General features: G+C 41.3%; 1 protein-coding gene across 5 annotated transcripts in view; it reads left to right on the top strand.

Moving 5' to 3' along the window:
- The window catches only part of shank3a (SH3 and multiple ankyrin repeat domains 3a), an 813,035-nt gene that overhangs the window by 704,193 nt on the left and 86,856 nt on the right, over window positions 1-21,986 (top strand). For all 5 annotated transcript variants that reach the window (XM_052034272.1, XM_052034268.1, XM_052034267.1 and 2 more), the window contains one exon: window positions 11,820-11,900. In XM_052034272.1, the coding sequence (XP_051890232.1) occupies window positions 11,820-11,900 (81 nt within the window). The remainder of the gene's footprint in view (window positions 1-11,819; window positions 11,901-21,986) is intronic.

The following is a 21,986-nucleotide window of genomic DNA, read 5'->3' as shown; positions in this document are numbered from 1 at the left end:
ACAAGGGTTAATTAACAATCTGGTGCTTAAGGAACCTTTAGGGAAGAATGATTATGATATTATAGAATTAAAAATAGAGACTGAAAGTGATTTAATTCAATATGAAACCAAGATCTTAACTCTAAATAAAGCAAGGTATGAGGCATGAGTTGGCTATCATAAAGTGGGAAACTACATTAAAAGTATGACAGTGAACCAGCGATGACTACCATTTAAAGAATTAATGCATAATTTACAACAAATATATATCCCATTAAAGCACAAGAACACAATAGGAATTGTGGTCCACCTGTGGTTAACAAGAGAAGTTAAAGACAGTATTAGCTCAAAGGAAAAGGTTTATGATATTAAAGAGTGTAGGGAGACTGAGGATAAGGAAAATGTCAGAATTCAGCAAATGGGTGCTGTGAAATTGATAAGAAAAGCAAAAACCATGGTCTAAACATGGACAAAAGAGCTGAACTCCAGAGGTGAAGTAAGAGCAACTACCTTTGACATCAAGGCAGCATTTGATCAAAAGTGGCATCAAGGAGTCAATGGGAAACAGGGGAAAACCCCTCCACAGGTTGGAATGATACCTAGCTACAAAGGAAGATGACTGTGGTGGTTGGAGGTCAATCATCTCAGCCACAGGACATCTCTGCAGGAGTTCCTCAGGGTAGTGTCCTTGGCCCAACCACCTTCAGCTGCTTCATTAATGACCTTTCTTCAATTGTAAGGTCAGAAGTAGGGATTTTTGTGCCAAAAAGTTCATTACATTTGTGATTCCTCAGATAATGAAGCAGTCCACAAGGAAATACAGCAAGATCTGAACAATATCTAGGCCTGGGCTGGTAGGTGGCAAGTAACATTCACACCACACACTTGCCAGGCAATGACAATATCCAACAAGAGAAAATTCAGCTTTCATCGCCTGACATTTAGTGGTATAACTATCATTGAATCCCCCGCTATCAATATCCTGGAAGTGACCATTGACCAGAAGCTGAACTGGAGTAGCCATATACACAATGTGACGACAAGAGCAAGTCAGAGGCTCGGAATTATACAGTGAGTAACTCACCTCCTTACGCGCCAAAGCCTGTCCATCATCTACAAGGCTCCAGTCAGGAGTGTGATGGAATATTCTCCACTTGCCTGGTTGACTGCAGCTTCAAGAACATTCAAGAACATCAACACAATACAGGACATAGCAGCCTGCTTGATAGGCAGCCCGTCCACAACCATTCACTCACTCCACCACCGATGCACGGTAGCAGCAGTTTGTACCATCTACAGGATGCACTGCAGCAGCTCACCAAGACTCTAGGACAGCAGCTTCCAAACCTACAAGCTCCACCAACTAGGACAAGTTAGCAAAAGCAGGGGAACACCACCTTGAATTGCCGTCCAAGCCACACAGTATACTGACTTGGAAATATATTGCTGTTCCTTCACCATGCTGGGTCAAAATCCTGGAAATCCCTCCCTATCAGCATTGTAGGTATACACACACCTCAAGGACTGCAATGGTTCAAGAAGGCAGCTCACCCTTTACCTTCTCAAGGGCAATTAGGGGTGGGCAATTAAATGCTGGCTCAGCCTGTGAAACCCCATCCTTTCGATGAATAAAAAAAACACAAGTTATCTAGTGAGAAATCTAAAAACAAACTATAAACATTTTCATATATGCATGAAAAGGAAAAGATTAGCAAAAGTTAATGTCCCTTATAGACTGAGATAGGAGGAATTAAATGATCACTAATAAAGTGACATAGAAGTTAAACAAATAACTGTGTTTGTCTTTCTGGAAGGAAATCCAGATAATCTGGAGAAAAAAGTGGAGGATAACAAATTTAGAGTGAATGAGGAGCTGAAAGAAATTAACAATAGTGACAAAAAAATTGGAGTATTTAATCAGGCTGAAAACTGATAAATTCACAGGACCTTTTGACCTGCATCTCAGGTTTGGAAAGAGGTGGCTCTGGAGATAATAGATGCCCTGGTTGCCATCCTCCAAAATTCCATAGACTTGTGAATATTCACACAGTTTGAAAGAGAGCAAATTTAACCTCACGATTTAAGAAAGAGGAGAAAGATAAAGCACGGATCAAAAGACCATTTAACTTGACATCATTAGTATGGAAAATGCAGGAATCTATTACTCAGGAGGTGGAAACGGTACTCTTAAAAACAATAGGATTAGCAGATTCATTATGGATTTATGAAATGGAAATCATATTTGACAAACCTATTGGAATACTTTGAGGTTGTAAGTAGTGGATGTGGTTTATTTGAACTTTAAGATTGCCTTCAATAAAGTGCCACGCAAACAGATTAAACAAAATTAGAGCATAAGAGATCGAGAATAATATAGGGGTATGGATTGAGGTCTGCATAACAGACAGTAAGAAAAAGCAGATCATTTTTTGTTTGAGAGACTTTTGACTAGTGAGTACCACAAGGATTGGTCCTGAGGCCATGGTTATTTGCAGTCTATTTATTCTATTATCAATGATCCAGATGAGGGGAACCAAGTCTAATATAACCACATTTGCTGGGTGACAGTGTGGGTTATGTGAAGGATGCAGTGAGTATTCAAGGGGATGTAGACAAGGTAGGTGAAAAACATAATATCTTTTACATTGTGAGAGACTGAAAGGTGTTAGTATTCAGAAGGGCCCTCTATCCTCATACGCAAATCAGTTAACATTGATGTTCAGGGAAAGCAATCAATTAGGGAAGCAAATAGTATGTTGATATTTATTGCAAGAGGATTTAAGCACAAGAGTAAAAGTGTCTTATGACAATAACATATGGACATGATGAGGCCACACCTGGAATATTTTGTCTGGTTTCCCTATCTACGAAAGGGTATGCTTGCAATAATGAGTGCAAAGAATATTCATCAGATTGATCCTTTGCATGGGTACCTCATATTACACAGGCAGGGCCTACACACCCTGTCGAATGTAGAAGAATAAGAGGTCATCTCACTGAAACATAGAACGCCAATCTGGAGTTTGACAGGCTAAGTGCAGGGACGATGTTTCTGGAGTGCCTAGTCTCAAAATAAGGGGTTATCCATGAGATAAGTAGATATTTCTTCACACAAAGAGGAACGCATCTTCAGAATTCTCCAGCCAGGACTAGCATAGAGTCATTGAGCATTTTCAAGCCAGAAATTGACAGATTTTTGGATATTAATTGACTCAAGGAATAGGAAGTCAGTGGAGGAAAGTGACACTGAAGTAAAGGATGTCATGATCTTTTAGAATGGCAGAATGGACACAAGGGACTAAATGGCCTACAAAATGTTCTCAGAAACTTCTCAAACATAGTGCAGTGACTCACAACTGAGCCTATCAAAAAGCACTCTTTAACAGAAAAGATTGTAGAAATCTGAAACTCTCCCCACAAAAGTCTGCGGATAATGGGGGGGAAATGAAATAGTCAAAACTGAGGAATTTGTTAGGTAAGTAATCTTAGAGCTTTGGAACAATGAAAGGTTACAGGAATGAAAGCCAAAGATCAACCATAAGAACATAAGCATTCGGAGAGGGAGGAAATCACAAGGCCTGTGAAGCCTGCTCTACACTATACTGAGTGCATTATTAATCTGTCTTCCCTCCAACTGCCTGACTGATCTCCATAGCTCTTGTTTCCATTATTGTCAAAGATATGTTGATGGTCTGAGACATACTCAGTGATAATCCATCCACTATGTGATGAGCTAGAGAATTTCAAAGATTCACAGTCTTCTGAGTGAAGAAAATTTTCTTTATCCCAGTTCCAAATCGCTGACTCCTTATTCTAAGACTGTGATCCTTCGTTCTCATCTCCTCAACTAGCATCTACCCTGTCAAGCTCTCAATAAGTTCTCTAAATAACATTGTTGAAATACTAGTTCATCTATATTTGGCATAGTAACCAATGCCAAATATAATTGAACGAGTCATTCTTTTACTGAACCAGTCATTCTATCATCGATATTTAGCATTGGTTACTATTATTGCTTAATACTCCAGGAGAATTCTTCATTATTTTTGGGCTTCTCCTCTTCTTAGGCAGTTTCTTAGAATCAAGGATAACTTACTTCCACTCTTGGTTTTGTGACTTTTGTAGTGGCTAATGTGGGAACTGCATATTCTTCCACACATGGGCCAGGTAATGGCAACAGGGATGGTGTGTGTGTAGTATGTGAATTGGTCCTAACACCACTTATGCGGGGCCTATGTGTGTTCCCATTACATGGCCTTGAGGTTCTCAATATCAATTCAAATGTTCCTTCTCCACTTTAAGCAGTCATAGGCCAGAGATTTTCAGAAGTCAGTAGAAATGTTGTATTTCCTCAGGGTGGGTTTGAGCACATCCTAAATCTTTGAACTGAGCCTGAGGTCTTGATCTTCACATACCCATTTCTTCAACTGACCAAAAGGTTAAATTATCACATTAAACTTCATCACAATATCCCTTCACCAATAGATAGCTCCTAAGATATGGGGAGCAGTCCATGTTTTCCAGAATCTTTCTATAAACTTTTATTGTCAGAGGACAGTGTGGTTTTGTGGGGGTAGGTTGGTAGGGGCCTTTGACTTGTGGGTTAAAAGCAGGAAATGTTGGCAATACTTAGCGGGTCAGGCAGCATCTATGGAAATAAAAACAGAAAAACAAAATTGATAAAGAGGAAACAAGATAGTTTTATGTCACTGAAAGGGTGGGGATGCATAGGGCAGAGGAAATAGAGTAAGGCCCAGGTTGCTGTGTGGATAAGCTGTATACTGAGTTGTCAGGTTGATGAGGGCAGTTAGAGAGAGAGAGAGCATGAACAAAGGAACATAAAATGTATGAAATGGGAGCAGGTAGAATGAGAAATCACACATAAAGCAAAGTAAAAGCTGCAAAATGTAGAGCTGGAGGAAAAACATGGTAGGTAAGGCTTTACTAATGGAGAAGGAAAACCTGTGCCAATATTGCAGATGAATGACATATAGCAGAACTGGTCAGTTCTGATACAAACAGAGAAAACAAATTATCTGAAGTTGTAGAGTTCAGTATTGAGTCTAGAAGACTGCAACATGACCACATGGAAAATTAGGTGCTATTCCTCAAACTTACACTGGGCTTTGTTATAATATGACAAGAAACCACAGACAGGTCAGTGTGGTAGTGAGAGTGGTATTGGTATTGGTTTATTATTGTCACATGTACCGAGATACAGTGAAAAGCTTTTGTTTTGCGTGCAATCCGGACAGATCATGTCATACATAATTTCATCAAGGTAGTAAAAAGAAAACAGAATGTAGAATATAGTGCTGCAGTTACAGAGAATGTGCTATGCAGGTAGACAAATAAAGTGCAAGGGCCACAACGAGGTTGATTGGGAGATCAAGTGTTCAGGAGTTCATCTTTAGCGTGTGAGAGGTCTGTTCAAGAGTCTGATAACAGTTGGATAGAAGCTGTCCTTGAGTCTAGTGGTATGTTCTCTTGAGCTTTTGTATCTTCTGCCTGACTGGAAAAGGGAGAGGAGAGAATGACTGGGGTGGGAGGGATCCTTGATTATGTTAACTGCTTTTCCGAGGCAGCGGAAAATGTAGACAGAGTCAATGGAGGGAGCCTGGTTTGCGTGATGGTCTGCACTGCATTCATAACTCTCTGCAATTGCTTGCGGTCACGAGCAGAGCAGTTGCCATTCCAAGCAGTGATGCATCTGGATAGGGTGCTTTCTATGGTGTACCCATAAAAATTGGTAAGAGTTATCAGGGACATGCTGAATTTCATTGTCCTTCTGTGCAAGTAGAGGCATTGGTGTGCTTTCTTGGCCATAGTGTCCACGTGACTGGACCATGACAAATTGTTGGTGAAATTTACACCTAGGAACTAGAAGCTCTCAATCATCTGCACCTCAGCACCATTGATAGAGAAAGGGGCTTCTGCTCCACCCCGCTTCCTGAAGTCACTGACCAGCTCCTTTATTTTGCCAACGTTAAGGGAAAGGTTGTTGTCTTGACACCATGCCACTAGACTCTCTATCTCATTCCTGTACTCCATCTCATCATTGTTTGAGATCCATCCCATTACAGTGGTGTCATCCACAAACTTATAAATGGAATTACAGCTGAATTTGGCCACACAGTTGTGAGTGTATAAGGAGTATAATAAGAGGCTGAGGATGCAGCCTTGTGGGGCACCAGTGCTGAGGGTAATCATGAATACACTGACTAAAAGATGTGCAAGTGAATCACTTCTTCACCTAGAAGGACTGTTCAGATGATGGGAAAGGAAAAGATTAAAGAACTGGCTTTGCACCTCCTGCAGTTGCAGGTGAAAGTGTCTCGAGAAGGCGAGAAATTGGTGGAGACGGAAGAGCAAATCAGGGAGCTACAAAGTGAAAGATTCCTTGAAAATGCCGAGAGGGAACAGGAGGAGAAGATGTTTGTGATGGTGGAATATCATTGAAGGTGGTGGAAATTGTGAAGGAAGAACATTGAATGCAATGGCTGGTGGGATGGAAACTAAGGACCAGGCGAATGCTATCTTTGAAAATCAAAAAAAATTCAGATGCTGGAAATCTGAAATAAAAACAGAAAATGATGGAAATGCTTCACAGGTTACGCAGCATCTGTGGAAACAGAGTTAATATTTCAGTCCAAGACAATTCCTCAGGAAGCTATTCTTGCTCTGTCCAGGAGGAGAGGGGTTGAGAAGCTGCTCAACCTATGGTGACTAAACTCCAGAACCAAAATTACCCAAAAGTCAGTAGGTGACCTGCAGTATACAGATGATGTTTCTATTTGTACATGCTCAGAGCCAAGCTCTAAGCCTGTGTACTGCAGGTCACCTGCTGAGTTTTGGGTAATTTTGGTTCTGGAGTTCAGTCACGATAGGTTGAACAGCTTCTCATTAGGTCTGAAGATTAGCTCCACTCCCACGGAAGGTTAGTCCTTGAACAGGCATTGTGAAATTGAACTTCACCATGTCACAGCTCCACGAAAACTGCAGGGAGCAGTACCAGCACTGTACGTGGCTTTTTTCAACCTCACCAATGCCTTTGACTCCATCAGTTGGAGGGGACTGTGCAACACCGTCTTCATTTTATGCTTACTCGGCGCAAGCTGTGATCTTAACAAATCAGTCAGTCTACCAGCACTTGTTGTGAAGATTGTTGGGGTAGATCATTATTGTTCATCTGACCAAACAGATGTCGACTGGTTTTTACTGTCTCAAGCTGACAGCGTTATTCCCCTTGTCACAGACCTGCAGTGTAGTTGATAGGTATTCACCCCAAAGCCATCTAATTGCCAAATGGGACAAAGTAATATCTGGATATGTATTCTGAAATATATTCTGAAATACTTATGAATTATCTATGTTATTCAATGCATAGAACCTGGACTCAAATCAAATCTAGTCAAGAGATGTGGAAATAGGGGCCTATGGTCATGGAAGTCATTAATTTCCTATTTTAAAGTCATATAATCTGTACATATATAACCTAGATTCCTTTATTTATATTTATTATGAAAATGGTACGAATTCATCGCACTGTAATTACAACCTGTCACTAATAATGGTAGTAGAGCACCTCCACTTGTGAGAGTGTGAAATTACAATGTGAAATTTATATATCATATATATATATATAGTCACAGCAATAAATATGGTGATAGGAATCTATAATGGAAACAGTCAATAGAAGTTGCACACAAACATATGGCGTTTCATATATTTATAGATACATCATCGGTTTAAATGTGCTTAACTCCATAATAAATTTCAGAACATAACCCCTTGTGGATTTCAAGGTTTTCATCTTTTATTTTTACCCCGAATAAATTAGTGATATTTCAGCTCATGCTCCTAAATAATTTATACTTACCATGTGTAGCAAGTTCAACACTGTAATATTGAATAAAAAGCTCCCTCAGTGATAACATTAGCCACCAGTTCCATCTCTTTGGTAACTGATCTGAGCGGTGCCAGTTATAAAGCAAATAGTGGAAAGGGGAGTGTGGGATGAGAGAATGCAGAACAAGCTCGTCAGCTGTGGCTCCCATACACCCGTATGATTCCCTCTGTTGTCCTTGTTTTCAGTGTCTATGCATTAAATGGATTACCGTTGCTAGGATCACAGACAGGGAATGCCAGCCATCTGAGATAAGAAGTGCATCATAATGAAGCCTAATCCTGAATTCACCTGACGTGATCAAGGTTCCCTAACATAATCCCTTAATCAAGGGATATTGAAAAAGTGCTAGAAAATGTGCTAAAGTAGAAGATCAGTCATGATTATGATGAATGACAGAACAGTCTCGAAGGGCTGGATCACCTAGTCCTGCTCCAATTTCTTATAAACTTGCATGCACATGCTATAATCCATTGTGTGAAGCATTCCTTTACCGCTCCGTCTTTCATGCTTCCAGTACTAATACTGTGTACCAATTAGTAGTCTGATAATTATGTAGAAATAATAGAAATTTCTGTGCACAGCTTCAAAAAATGCCTCTGTGCAGTTGAAAATCAGCTTAATCAGTCCTAGAACAACAATAAAGCAATAGTCACTATATTTCAAAAGTACTCCCAGATGTCATGAAAAGCACTTTATCGATGCCCATTTCTTCTCCTTCAACCCAAAGCTGATTAGTTTATCATTAATCTGCTTCACTATGCTATCATCCTACATATTTTTAGAGTAATGTATACTTCAAAGTCGAGTTTCCTGTCATATGCACAGTACATGTATGCACAGGTGCAATGAAAAACTTACTTGCAACAGCATCACAAGCACATAGTATCATATAAGCAGCATTCACAAGAAAAACATAAATTAAACATAAATTATACACAATTTTTACAAGAAAGAACACAATTAGAACAAAAAAAAACACCAAATCCATTTCAGTTCAAAGAGAGCAAAGTGGTCATAGTGTTGCTAAACTGTAGTGATTAGGGTTGTGCCAGTTGGTTCGAGAACTGAATAGTTTCTTTTTCTCCATTGAAATGCAGGAACTGAATAATTAAAAATGTACAGAGAGAAACTTTTTGTCAATGATGCTAAGCACTTATTTGCATTCTTATAAGTGCTGTATCCATTTAACTTTACCTCCTTTGAATAGGTATTGCCAACACTCATGTACTAACTGCAGCACCTAAACTGGCAGTTTGCACTTAACAACATGTATAGCCCTCAACCATAATTACATGAAATGAAGCTGCCTGGAGAAAGATTTTTGTTCCAATGCCTAATATTTTTTGTGAAATCTGTGTCACAATTCTCTGCCATCTTTGTGTTAGGGTAGCCCAGTTATTGATCAACATATTGTTAAATTGCTTACAGGGGAATATATAGAAAGTGAATCTGCGATAGTGAATAACATCCTCTCACAGTGTTATGTTGATTGAGTTAGATGAGGAGCTGAAGTGAAGTGTTGGAGTGCACTGTTTGGGTCGGAAGTCCATTTCTATGTATATCATAAATGTTGCTGTGCATCGTATAAGGTTACAAAAAGCAACATTTTCAAATCATTTTCCACCAAATCCTGGAACAGATCCCAATCTGAGTAAAGAGATCTCCCATAATCACTTTGTTTAAACTCTATCGGTGACAGCTTCTAATTGATGGCCTATCATCATTGACCCTCCATATAATCTTTCTGATGGCATCAGTGGTTTCTTGATATTAGAACAGTATACGATTCTGCTCCCACTGATCACCTGTTGCACTTGAATGCAGCGTACTGGAGTGGTCACCTCACTCGATAATGCTCTGCATTGAATAGTTAAGACTAATAGTAGCCAAGGTCATTAAAAGTAAGGTCATAAATGGTGAAGACTTGACTTACAAATGTGGCAAACACAGTTCTATCAGCAAGCCCAGGAAAGCACATTTCAGGCACCCAGGTTCAAAACATCAGCCAGTTACATAGAAAGAGAATTTCCTAGCATGTTGTCCACTCCAACACTCCCAGGACAGATAATGCAGCCAATTCAATAACAATTCCTGTACACAACTCCACCAAATTCTCACAGCAAAGATCCAATACAGATTAGATACAGAAAAGCTCTGTCAACATTGCCCAACAGACACTAATAGGGGGAGTGCTGAACGAGTTAGACAGTAAATTTCCCTCTTCCTTGCTCAAGCAGGTAGGACCCAATGTTTCATCTGATGAAGATCTCCTGCCTTAATAAGAGATCCCTTGGTACTGTGAAGGAGTGTTGACCAAGACTATGTGCTCTGACTCTCCAAGGAAAGTGTTTCAACTGAGTTAAAATGTGACCTATTGATAGCCAATCTGATCCAAAACCATCTGTCTAAAAATATTCCTAATGAAAGCACATGATTTAAATCTAATATTTTAAATATATTTGTTGTGTGTGATTATTATATAAAATATATATATTAATAAACTAACACATTCAACAATAGCTTGTTATTGCCATGATCCCAGTCTAAATTCCCCGTACTCTAACACCAATGTGACAACATGTTTGCTCATCGAGTCAAGTTAATTTTTAACAAAGTTGAACTTTGGACCTACTCTGTGCCTTCCACCAAAGCAATAAAGTTATACTTTATTTAAAGGGGCAAAAATGATGTCACTGGTATTGAAGGCGTGGATAAAGGTGAGGTAGATAAGGAAAGGAAGTAAAAGGAAAAGAGAACGAAGAGGTGGGAGAGGACACATGACTGGAGGTGGAATAGAAGAACACGCCAGAGTGAGGGAGCGAGAGAGAGAGAGAGAGAGAGAGAGAGAGCAAGGAGAATAAAAGGACAAGGGAGCAAACATCAGAGGCCAGTTGCTGCTGTATCTAACTCATATTGTCATCAAAATTAAACCTAACATGTGGTACTTTAGAAGATCTATCAGCCTGTCTACTCACCCCAGAGAAGGAGCATCGACAAGCTGTTTGTGATGAAGCAACAAATTAGGCTGGAATCTGTTTAGAAAAAAACAGTTCATACGCCATTTGAATTTTTTTTCATGTGTGCTGATGTCGTTGTTCTTGGATCCAGCTCTCAGCGACATTCTGAGTTCCTCTCACCAGTAGTAACCTGAGCTCAGATGTGAATCTCCCATTCCAGCATTTTTAATCTTTACTACCTCATTCAAACCTTGTTTTTTTCTTCATACATAATTGCTGTCTACAAATGGATACATCCTTAGCCTGACCGAAGAACTTACATTCACACTTCGTACTTATCGCAGGGTTTCTGAAACACGACTATACAGCGAGGGAGGATGGGAGGAGGAGGAGGAAGAGGAGGACGGGGTTGCCTGCTGGCCTTGTTTCCATGGTATTCCCTGTTGAACATTTGAATACCGTATTGTTCATATGCAAGCCAGAGCCTGGAAAAATCTCGGCACACCTGAGACTGAGAGCAGACTGAATTCCTTTACGCTCTTGACTTGGATGTTCTAAGGGGAGAAACATCAAAAGAAAAGAATGATTTTCTCAATATCTGTGTTTTTGTGAGGTGAAAAGTGACTTAAAAATAATTTTACTGCTATCTAGTTGAGAGCCCAGCCTGACACTGCTACATTGTGGGAATGAATAGTACTGTTTAGAAAATATGCAGGCAACACTCAGCAAAGGATATATGTGGTGCTCTTCACAGCCCAAAGCCCTCTAGGCCCAAGCCCAAGCTTCTTCCACGAGGGATAGCATGAAGAAGTTTGCTTCCACGCGCAGTTTGAACAAGATCCTTCAGCAGTGTGATGATTCCTGTCAGGATTACGACGAGATTCAGGCAGTGGAGAAAAAATGGCACCTGCACATCGGAGGTGCTAGAAAAGTCCTGGGCAGAAAGTCAAACCTCTCGTCTCTTTTTATTTCAGCCCCGCCACCCCCGAAGAGAGCACCAAGTACGACACTGACTCTCCGCTCCAAATCCATGACTGCTGAACTCGAGGAGCTAGGTAAGATATTGTTTATTTATTAATACAAAATATTTTCTGATTGATAAATTAACCAACTGATGAATCATTTCATGAGGCACTGTGCAACCTGTGTATGTTTCTGTGTCAGCTGCTATACGTGTACAGTGCATGCAGGACAAAAGTAAATCATTCACTTCTGTCTAGTACTGTATAGCCCATGAGTCTTTCAGTGTCAGCAGCAAACATGTGCAATATACACTGGGTTAAGAGATTGAATAACTCCTTTCTGGTACTATAAGGTCCATATGTGGTCAGTGATAGCTCCTGCATGCATAGTGCACAAAACGTAAAATTGCTTGTTTCACTTCCACGGTACTTTATGACGCATGTGTAGCTAAGTGTCGGTAGTGTTATATTTGTTTATTTTAAGTTGGGCTATGGATGTTGCAAAGAAGACTGGAGTTTATTGTTCAGCTCTGGCTCAACTATGAAAATGGTAGTTTGTATCTTTCCCTGAATTGCCACAGCTCTTGTGGTTACAGTACTGTCATAAATTGGATTGAGTGTTTACAGGATTGACTGGCTTGTGAGCAAGGATTAAAGCTCAGCCAGTATGCCTGAACTCTGCTGAAGGCCAGATTGGTTAACAGTAAAGGTACTGAAAAAGAACAGTTCTTAACAGTGCCAAGACATGATTTTCTGTACACTATGTGAATTGGAACAATTCACTTCCTGCTGATTGCATATGGCTTATATGTTTCAGTATTACTCCAGTATGGAATAACACATGACAAGTTATAGAAGAGTATAGACCAGATAGCCCACAAAGCCTCATCTCTTTAGTACTCTCCCATTGAAGCCCTTTCCTCAGATACCCTAATCCTCTTATGAAAGCCCATACCTTCATTGCCATATCTCATCAAGCTCTTCTCAGAATCAGAATCAGGTTTATTATCACTGACATATGTCATGAAATTTGTTGTTTTGCAGGAACAGTACAGTGCAAAGACATAAAATTACTATAAATTACAAAATAAATAACTAGTGCAAAAAAAGGAATAATGAAATAGTGTTCATGGGTTCATAGACCATTCAGAAGTCTGATGGCAGAGGGAAAGAAGCTGTTCCTAAATCATTGAGTGTGGGTCTTCAGGTTCCTGTACCTCTTCCCCGATCATAGTAATGAGAAGAGGGTATGTCCCGGGTGGGAAGGGTCCTTAGTGATGGATGCTGCCTTACTGAGGCACTGCCTCTTGAAGATGTCCTTGATGGTAGGGAGGGTTGTGCCCATGATGGAGCTGGCTGAGTCTACAACCCTCTTCACCCTCTCGCGATCCTGTGCATTGGAGCCTCCAAACCAGGCTGTGATTCAACCAGTCAGAATGTTCTCCATCTATAGAAATTTGCAAGAATCTTTGGTGACATAACAAATCTTCTCAAATTCCTAATGAAGTAGAACTGCTGACGTGCCTTCTTCGTGATTGCATCAATGTGTTGGGCCCAGGATAGATCCTCCAAGATGTTGATGCCCAGGAACTTGAAACTGCTCACCCTTTCCACCACTGACCCCTCATTGAGGACTGGTGTGTGTTTTCCTGACTTCCCCTTCCTGAAGGCCACAATCAATTCCTTGGTCTTGCTGACGTTGAGTGCAAGGTTGTTATTGCGACACCACTCACTATCCTCTGCTACCTTAGCAGTCCCATTAAAGCCCTTCCCTCAAGTACTCTAATACTTCCATCAAAGCCCATCCTTCCAGTAATCAATCATTCCCATGAAAGCCCTTTACAGTAGTCCCCAGTTCTTTCATCAGAGTCATAAAGTCATAGAGAGATACAACACAGAAACAGGCCCTTCAGCCCACAGAGTCTATGCCAACCATCAACCATCGTACATTGCACGAATCCTACATTAATCCCATTTTTATTCTCCACTCGTTCAGATCAACTCCCTCCAAATTCTACCCCTCACCTACACACTGAGGGCACTTTACAGTGGCCAATTATCCTACCAACACGTCTTTGGGATATGGGAAGAAACCAGAGCACCTGGAGAAAACCCATGCAGTCACAGGAAGAATGTGTAAACTCCACATAGGCAACACCCGAGGTCAGGATTGAACCTGAATCTCTGGCGCTATTTTGAACCTCATTCAATCGCTAAGTAACTAGGTTCTTCTCCATAGTAATTTTATGTTTTTGCTCTATTAACTTACAGCCCCTGCTTCTACTATTAGCTATACCCGGTGTTGTCCTGGCTCATAGAGGCTATACATTGCAGTAACCTCCTTCTCCAGAAATTATACACTTTAGGATTCTTTAATTTTATTCTGAATATTTATTGTAACGTGGGAAGGACCTGCAAAGGTCAAAGGGAAAGTTGTTCTCAGGGGTTCTCTGAATTGCGTGCCTGCACATTTTTGCTCATAAATAGAGACATAGTAGGGCACTTCAGACCTGTGGGATACATATCCTGTATCATGTTGGAACTTCAGGCTGGTTCCCTTGTCCTAGACAATCACAGCGCAGAAAGTGTTGTTAACTGGAGAACCTCAAGTTCCAGGTTTGGTAGATTGAGCAAATGCTAACTTCACCATATTCCATTAATAGGACTGAGTGTTTTGTGGATAGCACATTTCAGAAACATAGGAACATAACAAAAAGGAGCAGTAGGCTATTGACTCCTTGAACCTTCTCCATCATTCAGTAAGGGCTTGCTCTCAACACTGTTATCTTGTTCTCTCCCATTCCCCTTGCTTTCCTTGTAGGTCACCTCACAACTAGTACGCTCTGGTTTCTCTTCAGATCATGTAAATTTTTTGCCTTTTACTAAAGCAAGAATGAATGGCTAACTACCAGAAAGGCAAAAATGTGCAGGCATGTAATTCAGAGAAGCTCTGAGAACAACTTTCCCTTGGGCCTATACAGGTCCTCCCCAGGTTACAGCCAACTTATGTACAGCCTGCACATATGAAGACACAAGACATTCTGCAGATGCTGGAATCTGAAGCAATACACACAGAGTGCTGGAGGAACTCAGCAGGTCAGGTAGCATCTATGGAGGGAAATAAAACAGTCAACATTTCTGGCCGAGACCCTTCATTAGGACTGGAAAGGAAGAGGGCAGAAGCCAGAATACGAAGGTGAGGGGAGGGGGAGGAGCATACACAGGCAGGGGATAGGTGAGTTCAGGTGATAGACAAGTCCTGGTGAGAGGGGTAGGTAGGTGGGTGGGGGAGGAGGAGAGAAGATGTAATAAGCTGAGAGGTGATAGTTAGAGGAGGCAAAGGGCTGAAGAAGAAGGAATCCAGTAGGACAGGGCAGTGGACTATGGAATAAAGGATGGAGGAGGGGAGGAGAGGAGACGGGCAGATCATCATGGCGGGGGAAGGGAGTCACAGGAATAAAGGAAGACAAAGGAGTGGAGGGGAAGAAAAAGAAAGAAGGGCTGGGGTTACTGGAAGTTAGAGAAATCGATGTTGAGGCCGTCAGGTTGGAGACTCCCAAGGCAGAATATGAGGTGTTGTTCCTCCAACCTACAAACATACGAACGAGCTTCTGGGAGACTGGCAATATGGATTTGCTGGGTGACACCTTCTGCTGCCTGGGAACTCAGTTTGAGGCTGCATTTCAACTTGCGAACTGTCTGGATCACAAACAGTTCACAGGAACGGAACCCTGCTATAACCTGGGGAGGACCTATCCTGGGTTCAGAATACTGATTAGGTGGAGATTTTCCTGAGTGAGGACAGGCAAGACCACAGTAGCTCAACTGTAGAGAGAGAGGGGGGAAGGTTCAGGAGAGCAATCGTTACAAGGGACTCTATAATTAGGGCAGCAGGTGGATATTTCTGTGGTTGCAGACATAATTCTAGGATGGTAGGTGCCTCCCTGGTGCCAGGGTTAAAGATATTATTGAACATAGAAGATTCAGGGAGGAAAGAATGGACAGCCAGAGGCCAAGGCAAGGTCCACATTAGTACCAAAGGTGCAAGTAGAAAATGGGATGAGGACCTGCTGGCATATTTAAGGAGTTAGGATAGAGATTAAGAAGAAGAGCCTCAAAGATAGTAGTCTCCAGTTTACAATCTATGCTACCCACCAGAGAATATAATAATTGGAGGATTGTACAAATAAAGGCTGAAGATATTGTGCACGGTGGAGAGCTTTAGATTCCTGGGACATTGAGACCAGTCCTGGGGGAGGTTAATCTGTACAGGACAGACAGATTGCATCTCAATAAAACTGGGACAGATATCTTCCTGGAGAGGTTTGCTATGCCGTGGGGTGGTTTGAACAAATTTGAGAAGAATCAAACTGAAGCTAATGTTGAAAAACTCTTCTTCTTAGGCAGTCCCTTGGGATTGAGGATGCCTGGCCTTCACTCCTTTTATGGATTTTGAGGTGGCTAACAAAACCAATGTGGGATGATAGACTCTTCCACATGTGAGGGAGAATGATGGGACAGATGGGTGGAAGTTTGTGAAATAGTGCACTCTCACCACCACTTACACAGAGCATCTGTGTGCCCCCAGTGCATGGCCTTCCAATATCATCGGGGCAAATGCACTGCGGGGCAAGGTTTTTACACAGAGACTGGTGGATGCCTGGAATGTGTTGTCAAGGGTGGTGGTGGAGGCAGATACAATAGAGGCATTTAAAAGGCTTTTGGATAGACACATGAATATGCAGAGAATGGAAGGATATGAACCATGTGCAGGCAGAAGAGATTCGTTTAATTAGGCATCATTAGTTTAAGTAGTTTGGCACCACATTGTGGGCTGAAAAACCTGTTCCTGTGCATAAAAATGTGTGTAACTACAGCAGGGTTGGCTTGCTATCTGCCACAGGGATAGCCATTGCCAGGGTCCTCTTCAGCCACCTCCAACCAATGTCTGTGGAGCTACTCCAGGAATCACAATGTGGATTCTTTCCATCTGGAGATACAGTGGATATGATATCCAAAAAAATTCACTATACAGAGCCTTCTTCAGTTACACTAAAGTCTTTGGCGCCTTCATTCAGAAGGGACCAGGAGCACCCTCCTCAAATTCAGATGAAAAACTAGTAGACCATAACAGTGAACTGTAAATTAGAAAATGTAAATTGAAAATGTAAGCAAGTAAACAGCAGAAGAGATATACATAGCTGAGGACCAGCAATATGCTTATTTCCAAGTCAGGAAAGTATATGAGTTAAAGGAGATCCTACAGGTGGTAGTGTTCCTATCCACCTATTGTCTTTGTCTTTCCCTGTGGTTGAGATTGGGGAATGAGGGAAGGGCTATGTTGGATGGAGCTGTCAGAGTAGCCTAAGCAAGTAGCTGCAGTAAATTCTATAAATGGTACGCTCTACAGCTGCTGTGTTATGGTGGTGTGAGGAACGAAGGATTAGGGAAGTGGATGGTGTACCAATTAAATGGGCTGCTTTATCCTGGATGATGTTTGACCTTTATGAGAGTTATTGGAGCTGCACTTCTCCTCCAGGCCAGTGGGGGTATTCCATCATGCTCCTGACTTGTGCCTTTGGATATTAAGGGATGAAATACTCAGCCATGGTATTTATTTGGTTGGTCCTGTTGTGTGTCTGGTCAATGGTCACCCACGGGATATTGGTGTTGGAGTACTCAGTGATGACAATGCTGTCGAAAGTCAGGAGTAGGTGGTTATCTTCTCTCTTGTCAGAGATGGTCCCTGACTGGTACTTTAACTTAACAACTCATGGTTGAATGTTGCCTCAGGTCTGCTACATTTTCTGAGGAGATGGAAATAGAATTAAATATTGTGCAATCATCAGCAGGCATCCCTACTTTTGACTATATGATGGTAGGAAGGTCATTGATGACGCAGCTGAAGATAGTTGGGTCTAGGACACTACCCTGAGGAACTCCTGCAGTGATGTCCTAGCTGGAATGATTGACCTCCAACAACCACAACCATCTTCCTTCGTGTGAGATATGTCTTCAACCATTGCAGTGTTTCCCCCTTGATGCCCATTGACTTCTTTGATGAAGTTTTATTGAACTTTTATAAAACTTTATAAAATACTGTTAGACCACAACTTAAGCATTGCATCCATTTCTGGTCACTACAGTTTAGGAAGCATATGAAGGTCGTAGAATGTTTCAGGGGTCAGGGATTTTGGCTGCAAGGTTATATTGAAGAAGCTGGAGAGGCTCGTTTTGGAGCAAAGAAGGTCGGACGAAATTTGATAGAGATGTAAAAGGTAATAGAATTTATATTTGGGTAAATAGCCAATCCAGTTACAGAATAATTCAAGGGTCAGGGATACAGAATTAAAGTGAGGGACAAAAGGTGGGAGGTGTGGTGGAGAAAACCCTTTTTTACACAGAGAGTGGTTATAATCTGGAACTCACTATTTGAAGGAGTAGTGGAAACAGAATCAAATAGGTTCTCCCAAATGCACTTGATCGTAAACAATATATTAGGATACAAGGAAAGAGTGAGGGAATAGACTGGTGTACAATAAGCCAACAAAGACTTAATAGATTGAATGACTTTCTACTGAGACACAATGATCCAATGAGCTATGGCCCTGCATGTCATTACTCTATTTAAATAATGAGACTCAAAGATCATAGTTCTCTGACTGTCGAACTGCACTGTTGTTGTTGTCTGCTTTCCCTTGAAGTGAAGAAATGGGGAATCTGGCTAGCATTCCCATTCTTCTTTACCACCAGATGACTGTTGTGATGAAAAATGTTTATGTATTGATTGGTTTTCAAAGCTCTCAACAGTCAAGCAGTCCATTTGGTTTCATTTGCCGTACAGAAAGATTGGCTGCTACAGATTGGCTACTTCCCCTGGAGAGTCCACACCTTTAACTGAAGACAGCTAAGAAGGAGAGTAGCAAAGGAAATCATAGAAGGATCTTATTCTGGAACCTCAACATCAACTAGAATGCACTTAATGACTCACCCACTCCATCAAATTCACAAATTCAAATTCTGTTGATTTAAAGATATTATCAAAGTAATTCTGACTCATGGAGGCAGGGATTTTGGCTGGCATTGAAACAAATGATTAAGTTGTGCTATTTCAGGATATAGTGTCAGGCATTGAGCAGAATGAGATATTAGTCAACACTCTGGTCCTGAATAAATCATGCAAATAGACACAATTGGATAGAAGCATGTTCAAAGGTTTCATACCCCCACATGAGGCACACGATGTGTATGTATAGAACGTTGAATTACAGTGGAGGTGGCACAAGTCATACAACTGCAACACAATCAAGTGTTTAAGAGGGATTCAATCAGAGCTTGAGCACAAGAGAAGGTGCAAGTTCCCTGCCCCCTCCTTGTATCTACAACAGATTGGAAACGACTAATACCCCAGTCCTTTTTACACCTTGCCTTCCTTTCCCATTCCTAGTGTCAGAAGTAGCTTGACTCCAAAAAAAATCAGACAGAAAGAAACTTTTCTATCCACCACCCCGCTGAGATTCTTCTGATCAACTTCCACCAGTTGTTTGTTACCATCTTGACCATGAATACAAGGAAGCTGACACTTTCAGACCTTATGCACATAGCTAACGTACGTAAGCCACTCCCCACATCTCCGCTCCACTGTTGAGAATGCACTTAGGACAACGTAATTTGTGGGAGCCTGATTGTTTCCATTATGGTAAAGAGGCGATAACATAACAAATAGAATATGATATAGAAAAATGTGAGGTCATCCACTTTGGTAGAAAAAGAATAGAAAGGTGATGTATATTTCAAATAGTAGGAGATAGAAAGATGTTCAGGAGGACCTGGATGTCCTTGTGCACTGAACAATCATTTGCAGGTTCAGGAAGAAAGTAAGAGAGCAAAGCATATGTTGCGAGAGGATTTGAATACAGAAGTAGAGACCTTGCTCTTAATGTAGAAACATTCAAAAGTGGCAGATGCTGGATGCTTTTCATTCTCCACAGACATAAACTGTTCTGCTGGACATTTTCACTATTCTTCTGTTGGTTTCAACCTTTAGCAATACCTCTGGCCTGAATTTCACAGCTTTAGCATGTTGCTTTCTTTTTATTCAAGGCACTTATATCCCTTTCAGACAACCCACAAATGATCCTTGTGTCTAACGCACAGATGATGATTGGGAGGGACAATGTTGGAAATGGCCACTGTCACTGGCTATAAGATTAGCGCTGGAAGGAATGGTCTTCCCCCCATATGCCTCAAATAACTGGCATTCTTGGGGCCAATGAAGCTGGTTCTTCATTGTCCTTTGCTACTGCCTCTGTTGTTCCATGCCATTGTATGCAGTTGGAGTTACTCCGGCAGCTAGAAGTGGATAAACATTTAGACAAGTTTGGATACCTCTTCATGAGATTGTCAGTCCTTTTAAGTGCTAAAGAGATCAGCCCCTAGTGTTTGTTATACAAAATAGCTGGTTTCATGTGTAATATGCAAATTTTGCAGAAAATAGCAGAAATTCAGCATGCGACAGAAAATTGTAGACCTCTTTAGGAATAGTAGTTAGCATAATGCGCCAGCGACCCGGGTTCAATTCCCGCCACTGTCTGTAAGGAGTTTGTACGTTCTCCCCGTGACTGCGTGGGTTTCCTCCGGGTGCTCCGCTTTCCTCCCACATTCCAAAGGAGCTGTGGACACGCTATGTTGACGCTGGAAGAGTGGCAACAGTTGTGGGCTGCCCCCAAAACATTCTCAGTAATGCAAAAAGACGCATTTCACTGTGTATTTCAATGTACATGTGACTAATAAATAAATATCTTAAAGTATCTTATATTTACAATATGGATTGCATTTGTTGTAGAATAAAGCAGTCTTTGTTGGGGTAATCCAGAGCAGAGCAATTTTGCATATATTTCTGAGTGCCTTAAAAACCAGAAAATTGGGAAATTCATCTCCTCATTATTCAGTGGAATTTTTTTGTCCCCCAGCAATTTTTTCTGCCATAAAATAATGTCAGTAGATCAACATGTAAAATTCATCTTCAGTGAGATTTTCAACCTCACTGGTCTGAAAAAATGACAGTTTTAATTTAAGATAAGATTAGTCACATGTACATCGAAGCACACAGTGAAATGCATCTTTTGCGTAGAGTGTTCTGGGGGCAGCCCACAAGTGTCACCACGCTTCCAGCACCAACATAGCATGCCCACAACTTCCTAACCCGTACGTCTTTGGAATGTGGGAGGAAACCAGAGCACCCGGAGGAAACCCACGCAGACACAGGGAGAACGTAATAACTCCTTACAGACAGCGGCCGGAATTGAATCCGGGTCAATGGTGCTGTAATAGCATTACGCTAACTGCTACACTACCGTGCTCACAGGAAAAACAGGTTCTGCTAACCCATTTAAATAAAACAAAAAAATGCTGGAAACACTTTCCAAGTTGGGTAGCATCTATGGAAAGAGAAACAGTTAACATTTCAGGTTGAATTCCGTTCATTGGAACTGGGAAGGAAAGAAAACAAGTCAATCTCAAGCTCCAGGGAGGGTGGGAAGGATGGATAGGACAAAGAGAGTATGTCTGATAAAATGAAGTCAGGGTTTCCTCAGGGAATAAGCTGAAAATGAGGTAGACTGGTTGATGGATTAATGGGAGCTGTGGGGGAGGGAGAACGTGATCCTTTGTTCATAAGAGTTCAAGTTTATTATCAGAGGCATGCTTTTCTAGGATACAAATGCCATGAAAATTAGCTTTTTGCAGCAGCAGCACAGTACATTATAAACACGACAAACATAAGTTAGCATAAACTTAAATTAACATAAATTATACATAACTTACACAACAATATAAACAAAATAAACATAACAACATTAGTACAAGCTGAGAGAGAGAAAAGCAAAATATAGTCCGAGGTAGAATTAGGGTTTTTCAGATCAGTTCAAGAACCTGATGGCAGTGGGGAAGAAACTGTTATTGAACCTTGAGGTGTGGGTCTTCGGGCTCCTGTACCTCCTGCCTGATGACAGCATCAAGAAGAGTGCTTGACCTGGATGGTGGGTGTTCTTAATGATGGATGTCACCTTCCTGAGACATCGCCTCTCATAGATGTCCTCGATGTTGGGGAGAGCTGTACTCATGATGGAACTGGCTGAGTCCACTACTCTCTGTAGCCTCTTACATTCCCGTGCATTG

The sequence above is a fragment of the Pristis pectinata genome, chromosome 19, assembly GCF_009764475.1.
Source record: "Pristis pectinata isolate sPriPec2 chromosome 19, sPriPec2.1.pri, whole genome shotgun sequence".
NCBI lineage: Eukaryota > Metazoa > Chordata > Chondrichthyes > Rhinopristiformes > Pristidae > Pristis > Pristis pectinata.
Note: the sequence above shows the minus strand (reverse complement) of the source record. Positions and strands in the feature narration are given on the sequence as shown.